Raw genomic sequence first — 9,755 nt, forward strand, 5'->3', positions numbered from 1 at the left:
AACGAGGTGGCAGCAATAGTTTTCTGTAGTGAACAGGTCAATACTGTGAGCTTTAACAAATAAAATTGCAACTTAAAGTAATCTGAGCATTGCATGAGCTGACGTAGCGATGTTTACACGTCTTCGAGTTCATTTCTGGCCTTTTTCATGACCCACCTGATCCAGCACACAAACTAAAACAAACTAAAACTATTCAATTTAAAATCTTAATGAGTTTGTCCTTCCGAAAAGGTGCTGAAATAAAAACAGACTAAAAAACAACGTAATGCTTTTATTATTTAAAATAAAAAGAAGCCAGGCTCACTAATGAATGAAACGGTCACACATGACAGGGCTGGTGTTCAGGGGAAAATACAGAATAAAACCAGCGCATCGTCTGCAAAGAACTTTTTTTTTAGCTGTTTTAATGAAGAACAAAAAAAACAGGCTTGACTGCAGATAACAGAGATCAATGAAATGGGGTACAACTTTGCTTCTGCATTATTTAGCTTTTATTTTTTAATGATAACCTGTAACACTTATCTGAAGCTTGACTTCTCTAAGGGATTTTAAACAACTGCTAAGTTCATGGCAAAAACCGATGCAGACATGTTCCTGTTTTTAGTTTTTTACATCGCTTTATAATGTAGCGGTTTTTTATTTGTTTTTATTTAATTTCTTCTATTAACTTTTCATTTTATACGCTCTTCATATGATTGTCTTTTGTTGTCTGTACCTTATCTGTGTTTTTTGTTTGTTTGTTTAAAACCGGTCTCTTTTGTAAATGAGTCCTTAGACCTGTCGTGATAAACAATAAATCAATGAATCACATGATAAATGAAAATTATCAACCTCATTTTCATTTATCAGCTTTATCGTTTCTTCGGGTCTCTCTCTTTCTATTGAAGACACTGGATGAAAAAAGGCTCAACTCCAGTGCTCTTCACTGACCCCTCCCTTTTTCTTTTCTCTTTAAAATCTATTTTAATCATTCAAAATTGTGTTCTTGGATCATTAAAAGCAGCTAAGCTGAGAAGCTAAGCCACGAGCTAAGCTAAAAAAGCCGACCTTGAGGAAAAAAATCCTCGGTCTTGTCAAAGCTCCAAATTTCACGGTTGAAACATGTGCCTTCATGTAAAAAGTTGTTTTTCTTGCAAAAATAAGCTGAGAAGTTGTTTACTGATTTTTTTATTAAAAGCTTTGTGTGAAAAAATGCTATGCTAAAGAGTTCAAACAACACCGAGCGTCCACCATTTTGAGAACTGAAAATCAGGAACAAGAGGCAGCCCATGTCACGTCAAGGGGCCTCCTTCCCATTTTTCTTAAAGAGACACGCTGCTCGCTCCCTCACTATCCATCCTTCTGTTCAAACAGTCTCATACTGCCATCCGGTGGTCAAAGAAGGTACTACACTCAAAATAAAAATCAACCAATATTTCTTCTTAAATTTAACAATAATTACTAATTATTGTCAAATTTCAAACAATATTATCGTTTATCACAATAATTTCTGAGACAATTAATCGCCCAGTAAAATTTGTTATCGTGACAGGCCTACGAGTCCTTTTGGCTCAATTAGACTAACTTGTATAAATAAAGGCTGAATGAATGATCCATTTTCTTTACCCCTCCAGTCAGGGTTATGGGGGAGCTGGAACCATTGAGCCTCGTCTCTACAGATGAATAAAGCTACATGGACCTGATTAAAGTATTCATAAAGTCACATGTCCATCTATCCATTCATCCATTAGCTCTACCTGCTTCTTCCTTTTTGCGTCATGGGGGTCACTGGTGCCCATATCCAGCAGTCACTGTGTGGGGGATGGGGGGGAGACACCCTGAACGGGTTTCCAGTCCATCACAGAGACAAACATCCATTCTCTCTCTCACTCACATCTAGGGACAATTCAGAGTTACCAGTCAGTCTAACATGCGTGTTTTTGGTCTGTGGGAGGAAACTGGAGTGCCTGGAGAAAACCCACGCATGCACGGAGAGAACATGCAAACTCCACCCAGAAAGGTCCCGGGCTGGGATTTGAACCGGCAACCTTCTCAACGAGATGCAACAGCTCTACTAACTGAGCCACCGTGCCGGCCACGTATCAAATAGGGGGAAAGAAATCTCCAAGACAGAAAAATTTGGAAACCGGTTTTGTGGCGTTTTCTTTCGTGTCCTGTTTGGACTCGGTCCATAAAATGTCTCCTTCACAACAGAATGCCAGACATGTTCTCTGTAGACCGGGTCCAGTTCGAAATATTTAACTTACATTCTTTTTAATTTTACCACATCTGTTCATTCTGGTTCTGGAACCACAAACAACGATTAAACAGGGAAAGAAAAAGGGCAAAACTTTAAAATGTGTCCGTCCAACACGCCCGAGTTAGACGTTTCATCGGACAACGTTTGGTTTCCATTCCGTTTTATTGTTGGAAAGATAGAAAAATAAAAACATCAGAACCCATGGACATATTCCAATGACCTCTTCTAGCCCTCGAGCCATACGTTGCCAACGTAAACGCTTCTTATTCTGTTACTTATCGACACAAAATCTCACAAACAAAACACAATGTCCATTTGCCGGACCATCAACCACACAATGGAAAAGGGAACAATGAGAAGAAGTCGAAACAAACGGCAGCCATTGTGGGCGAAAACTCACCGCCTGCCTCATGCAGGGTCCTCAAAGCCGTCTGTGTTCTCCTCACATGTCCCGTTAGAGGAACTGGGTCCAAACTCTGAGTCTACTTCCATAATATGTGCGTTCTTACCGCCTCCTCCATTTTCTTCTTCCTACCAACAGATCCACAGTTTGCAGGTGATGCTCCACCTTCCAGCGGGGTTGATGCACATTGTTCACCTCCATGCAGCAAAGTGCCGACAGAGGTCAGAGTCAAATAAATAAATATAAATAAAACTGCATGTAATAAAAAATTTAAAACACTTCCTCTGTCATTTTCTGCTTCAATTCAAAAGGAATGAAGAGCAGCGCGTTCCCAAAGACCCAGACTCAGCTCCACCAACACGAGCGTCTGATTCTACCAACGTCCACCAGTGTCACCAGTTCTCCATCAGTCATAGTCCTGAAGTTTTTCCAAACAGGGGACGTGTCCCGCTCATAACCAGGACCAAGCCGAGTGTGCACGAGAAAACCTGCAGAGAGACCTGCTGTCACCTGCAGTGGAAACAAACAGCCGAAGCTAAAATTAGAAGCAGCCATTTTGATATTTAGGACTTTTAAAAAGGCTGCGGTCGTGACGGCCGCGTCACCACAGCCGACTGCGTCCGTTAGCTGCTGAGCCAAGCTAGCTGGGGGACGTGAAGGAAGTTCCCCAATCATCGAACGTTATGAAGAATTAGAGAAATTGTATTTCCTGCAAAATGCAGTGTGAATGCTTATTGCTGAAGAACTTGCTGAAAAACAGCTGAAATCAGCTAAAAACATGCTGAAATGGAACAACAACACATTTGATGAATTAGGTTTAAAGAAGCAGAAGTGAGCACAGAAATTGTGAAATTAGCTAAAAAAAAAACAATGAAAAGTAGCCGAAAAGGCAGAAAGAAGTTTAAGCTGAAGTGGAAATAGCTGAAATAAGCTAAAAAATGATGAATTACCTGAAAATTTTAAAAATAGCATAAAACAGCTAAAAAGCTGAAATAACTCGAACTAACATAAATAAGCTGAAAGGGGCATAACAAGCTGATTATAGCATTAAAAAAAAGTTAATTACGGTAGGCTGAAAGTAGAAATTACCACAAAAAAAATTTGAATTTATCAGAAAACAGCTGAAATTAGCTAAACGAAAAAAGCTAAAAAAGGAAGCTGAAATGGTAGAACAAGCTTAAATTAGCAGAAGGCCACAGAAATAATCAGATTGCTGAAAGAAACATAAATTAGCAAAAAAAAGGTGGAAATTATCTGAAAAACGCTAAAATTAACAAAAAAAACTCAAAAGCAGCTAAAACAGCAGAACGAAGCTTAAATACCTGGAAGGAAGAGGAAAGAGCACATTTTTGCTGAATTAGTCTGAAAAAAGTTTAAATCAGTGCAAAGAATGTGGAATTATCTGAAAAGGCTTAAATTAGCATAAAAACAGCTGAATAGTAGCTAAAATAGAAAAAGCTGAAACTTGAATAAATAAACTGAAAGAAGAAAAAACTGAAATGAGCTGAATGTAGCTGAAAAAAAGTTTAATTTTGCACAAGGGAGCTGAAAGAAGCTGAAGCTGAAGCAGTCTCGACTGAAGAGCTAACGGCTAGTCTCAGTCCCAAAAGTCCCATTTTATAAAGTTTTCAGTGTCACCAGTTCCACATCACCCGATATCTGAATAAACAGGACATTCCTGCCGTGCACTGTCCGGTGCTACAGCTAGCTGCTGCTGCTTGCACCACAAAATGATTTCTAAATACCTGTGTAATGTAAAAGGTTCAAACACATATCCCTGAGGTGGATCGGTTGTTTCCAATATGATAAAAACCCACTTTGGCTTTGGACCCATTCAGACTAGCCATGAGCTCGTCGCTTGGATCAGAATTAAACTCGTTGCTAAGAGATTAGATTAGATTACAAACTGGTGAACAGCCGCCAACCACAGCGAGCGTTTGTTTACCCACAGAATCAGCCGAAGGGACTGAAAATAGGCGAACGACGCCCGAGCTGTTTGGTATTGAAACGTCCGACCGTTTAGTTTCAAACTGTTTTTGTCAGATCCAGAGTGGTTTGTTTACACCGAGCGCGTACCTGCGTTTCAGGAAAACTACCGGAGTAACCGTTTCCAAACAGGATAAACATCTTAATTATTTTAGTTTTAAATTAAGGCGCCATCCACAGTTTTACAACCGTCCACGTGTTCTTTACACGCGCTAACAGCAGCAGCTAGCTGTGGCACTTCCTGTGCAGCAGGAGCATCGTAATATCTCCACACAACAACTGTGTAACATAATTATGGCCGGTCAGAATTAAACCGCTTTCTTCAAAGGGGGAGCGGTGGCGCAGAGGTTAGAGAAGGCGAGCCTGTGATCAGAAGGTTGCCGGTTCAACTCCACGACCAACATAAAAAATGTGGGTGGGGAAAGGTGAGGCGCCCACATCTGCCTCCACCCTCATTTGCCCCACTCTGGGCCCTTAACCTCCAACATCTGCTCCCCCGGGCACCTGAGACCAATGGTTCCCAACTATGGTCCCTGAGGAACACCATCCTGCACACCTGATTTGAATAAATGGGTGATTTACAGACTCCTGCAGAACCTGACATAATCAAATCACTGAATCAGGTGTGTTGCAGCAGGGAAACAACGAAAACATGCAGGATGGTGTTCCTCAAGGACTAGTGTTGGGCTGTGGTAGCTCGGTGGTCTGTGGTCAGGAAGGACGTCCGGCGTCAAAACAATCGCCAAGTCTTCAGGCGAGTTAGTTCACCGTGACAAGAAGAAGGGAGCAGACGAAAGTCGACAAACACAACGCTCGTGACCCTCCCGCTGACCACCACTTCAAAAAGATCTGGAATATCCCTTTAAACATCTCCACTGGTTTTCTAAGGTTTCCACTTGCTGCGGAGACAAAACCTTCCTCTGACATATTTTACAAACACTGATAGTTGCACATTCTGATTCCCCACCACCACCTCCATTAACATGCACCCCTCCTCCTCCTCCTCCCTACAAGAGCAGCTACAGCGAGAAGCCTTCTCCTTCTCCTGGCCACAGATAAGGACAGAGGTCTTCTTGTCCCCGGCTGAATTCGATCATCTCACAGGCCCCACAGCCCCGGCATATAAATGTGGTCCATTCTTCCTGCAGTGTGTGTGTGTGTGTGTGTGCGTGCGTGTGTGCGTGTGTGGAGCATGTTCTCATGGCCGTGGCGTTTCCTGGGGAAGGAGGAGGAGTGATGGTGGGGGGTTCTTTGGAAACAGAATGAGGAGCTGAAGTTGAGGATGACCCAGTTGTCATCCCGTCCATCCAGTCCAGCAGCTTCTAATGAACCTGAGGTTCAGCCCAAACCTTGAGGAGCATGAGGAGCCTGACTGAAAGCTTCTGTAAGGAGGCCTGCAGGAGCTGCACCTCCTTCCAAAATGTCTCATTTCCATCCTTCAAGATTTTCATTCCAACAAACCAACTGTAGCTGCTCAAACGTTCTGTTTGAGGTGGACACACAAGCTTTGCTCCTGCGGAGGAACTGGAGGAACAAGCAGCAGAAAAGCTTCATCTGTTTGTGTTTTCTGGTCCTACCTGTTCATCTGATGATGCTCAGTCTGACTCCTCTTCCTCAGCTTCTCCTCTTTTTTCTGAACCTCCACTGGACCAAAACAAAAAGTCAAAAGGAAGCTAAAAATTTTATTTAAAAAAAGGAGGTCGGTCCAAAAGGTTCTGATGAATAAAGCCCAGGACAGTTCGTTCAATCCAACAGCAGGTGGGACTTCACTGATGATGATGATGATGAAGACACGGCTCCCCTGTCCGAACTGCTCGGCTCGGTTCGGTCCATTCCAGCAGGGCAGTGACTCCGCATCCGGTTTTTTTATCTTTTGTTTTTGGCCCGGTTCGGTCTGCTTTTGGCCCGGTTCGGTCTGCTTTCAGCACCGACACAACTCCATCCCGACCCGACGAGCTGATGAGCGGAGTGGCATCACCTGTGTCGGCTCGCGCGCTCCTTTCTCCGTGACAGTCGACGATAAATCCACAGGAAGCCGCCTCGGAGAGCAGCGCGCGCCCCGGCGGCAGCCTCGTGTGATGTGGACCGCCTCGCGGGCACTCTGCGCGCGGAGCTCCGGTCCTTTGATGCTGATGCCGCCTCTGCCGCTTCTGCTCGCGAGCGCGCTCGTCCTCCTCCTCCTCCTCCCACCGGCGGCGTGTGACGCGCGCGCCGCAGCGTCGCCCTGGCAACGCTCTCCTCTGACCTCAATATGCTCCCTTTCTTCTCGTGCCGTGCGCGAGGCGTTTAGGAATATGAACGTTTGGTTTGTTGTTGTGCTTTTAGGCACGTCGGTCAGCGCGCGGAGGCAGAAGACTTCCTGCCGGTGGAGTTTCCTCTCCTCACATCCAGCAGGCAGATCCGCATCAGCGTGACGTCAGAGGACGTTAAAAAGATGCACGTCAGAGCAGAGGCGATTCAAGATCTGTCCTTTAGGGGGGCTTAGCCCCCATTGTGGCTCTTGGCTTGAACAGCTTGGTGCCCATTTGGTGTCAGAAGCATTGTAATGGAATTTGTCTGGTTAAATAATAAATAAATAAATGTGGAGGGAGGGGAGACACACTCGTGGTGGATACGGGGGTCTGATGGTTCTTCCACAGAACATTTTGAATAAAGTAGATGCCATTTCCTGCATTCTGGTGTATATTACCAGGTCTTTAAACATTTACGTTTACCTACATAAGTAAACACTTGATTCAAAAACTATTTTACAGTTACAACAAGAAGTAGCCTGACCAACAGTTCTCCTTGTGTGAACAGAGCTTGCTCCGCTTCTCTCAAGCATCCTAACACACCCCGTCCACCCCCGGTCAACAACTGCCAACGACTGTATTATGCAGCACACAATACAGACGCACTAGCTAAGATGCTACAGACATAGTGCTCTGCTTCTCATATGCAACCCCCCCCCAATTTAGTCCATATTTATTCCAATTTTATTCAATACTTTGGTGAATCTAAGGTTTGAGAACTGCTTCCTTACAAAATTGTAACAATGTTTTTTTTTCAGGGGAGCTAAGTTAAAATTTAGGGGTGCTTGAACACCCCCAAAAAGAAGCTAAAATCACCACTACCTCAGAGGTTTTTTTTTCCAACATCGTTCTTTAAACCATCTCAGATATCGTACTTTTTTCCCCATGTCTCAGAAACTCTACATCCTCGTGCAAGTTGGATTCCATGGTCCCTGATCCTGTTTGTGGTGATCAGAATGATGTCCTGTTTGGGAACCTCAAGGCATCACGTCTGCTTTATGCAGATGATGTGGTTCTATTGGTGAGTTCAGTCCATGACCTATAGCGTGAACTGGGATGAAAGCCAGCTCCTCTGAGTCTGAGACCAAGAATCTCAACCTTAAGCGGCTGGAATGTCCCCTCGAATCAGGAAGACTTCGCCTAAGGTAAAGGAGTTTAAGTATCTGGGCGTCTTGTTCACAAGAAATGGCTGAAGCAGAAGATGGTCTTCCGTAATGAGGGCGTTGCTTTGGTCGATCGTAGTGAAGAAAGAGTAGCTTTGAAAGGCAATGCTCTTGGTTTACTGGACCAACTACGTTCCAATGGTCATGAGGTTCGGTTCATGCTGGAAAGAACCTTAATCCGAGCTGCTGAAACAATCTTTCTTCAATGGATGGAAAGACTCAGCCAGAGGATGAGGAGCTCCAGTATCCAGAGTGGAGCTCGGAGTAGAGCTGCTGCTCCTTCACAGTCAGCTGAGGTGGTTCACGCATCCTGAACATCTCCCTTTAGAGGTTTTCCAGGCACGTCCCACTGGGAAGAGGCTCTGGGGCAGTTCCAGAATGCTCTGGAAGGATTGTGTATCTTCTCTGGCCAGCGAACACAATGGGATCTCCCCAGGTGGTGACAGAGAGTATTGCTTAGGAGATGGATGTTGAGGTATCTGTACTGGACCTGGTGTCTACATGACCCGACTAAGGATGAGTGGTAGAAGACAGGTTGAAGCGGAGAATCTCAAGACGTAACTGATTCAATCTCTGCACCCAACCAGGTTGAAAAATGTTGTTTTACAGTCCTCTGCCTCTTACACCTGGCTGGTTCAACCGTTTTTTGCCTTCAGAACGTCCCCAATTATTAATGGCATACATTCAAAAAGTTGCTGGGACCATTCCTCAGAGACTTTGGTCCATACTGACATGGTAGCATGCTGCCATGGGTCTCCTTTTTCCAGCACATCCCAAAGGAGATCGACTGGACTGAGTTCTGGCGACCTTGGAGGCTGTTGGGAGTCCACTGAATCCAGACCCATCAGACCAGCGAGTGTTTAATTTTTTCAATTTCTTATTGTCCAAATTTAAAGAGCCTGTGTGGAACAGGAGTCTAACTAACCAGAGCTCTGTTACCAGTGTCTCAATTTATCTCAACTCTTTTTCCGTCGTGGTTCTGAAAATGTTTAGTCTTCTATAAAGTAACTTGTGTAGCCTGTACACAAAGTATGGGTTATAATGTTTCAGAACAATACCAATTTAGCATGTTTTGGCTAAAGCAAATCGATAAGCAAGTTGATAGACATGTCAATAACACTGATATACTTTCAGTTAGCTGGGTTTTGCTGCTTTACCATAAATATAGCAAATTAGAGAGAGTGACAACTCATGACAAATTGATAGTTACAGGAGTGTTTTTTATGTTCTTACCCTCACATATGGCCACAGACTTTGGGTAGTGACTGAAAGAATGAGATTGTGGATACAGGAGGTTGAAATGAGTTTCCTACACAGGGTAGCTGGACTCTCCTTTAGAGATAGGGTGAGAAGTTCAGTTATCAGGAGAGACTCGGAGTAGCTGCTCCTCCACATAGAAAGGAGCCAGTTGAGGTGGTTCAGGCATCTGGTAAGGATGTTCCCTGGGCTCCTCCCTAGGGAGATGCTTCGAGCATGTCCAACTGGGAGGAGACCCCGGACACGCTGGAGAGACTATGTCTCTCAGTTGGCCTGGGAACATTTTGGAGTCCTTCTAGAACAGCTGGAAGAAGTGGCTGTGGAAAGAGATGTCTGGACCTCCCTGCTCAAGCTGCTGCCCCCGAGACCGATGGATGGATGGGTGGATGAATGAATGGATGGATGGAAGAATGGAT

General features: G+C 44.3%; 1 protein-coding gene across 1 annotated transcript in view; it reads left to right on the forward strand.

Moving 5' to 3' along the window:
- Positions 1-8,063, forward strand: part of LOC119411160 (histone H3.3A-like) — a 73,253-nt gene extending 65,190 nt beyond the window's left edge. The window contains exons 7-9 of the mRNA XM_037678124.1: positions 6,954-7,068; positions 7,875-7,940; positions 8,049-8,063. Coding sequence (XP_037534052.1) covers positions 6,954-7,068; positions 7,875-7,940; positions 8,049-8,063 — 196 coding nt within the window. The remainder of the gene's footprint in view (positions 1-6,953; positions 7,069-7,874; positions 7,941-8,048) is intronic.
- The last annotated feature ends 1,692 nt before the right edge of the window (positions 8,064-9,755 follow it).

This window comes from Nematolebias whitei, chromosome 1, assembly GCF_014905685.2.
Source record: "Nematolebias whitei isolate Nwh7 chromosome 1, NemWhi1, whole genome shotgun sequence".
NCBI lineage: Eukaryota > Metazoa > Chordata > Actinopteri > Cyprinodontiformes > Rivulidae > Nematolebias > Nematolebias whitei.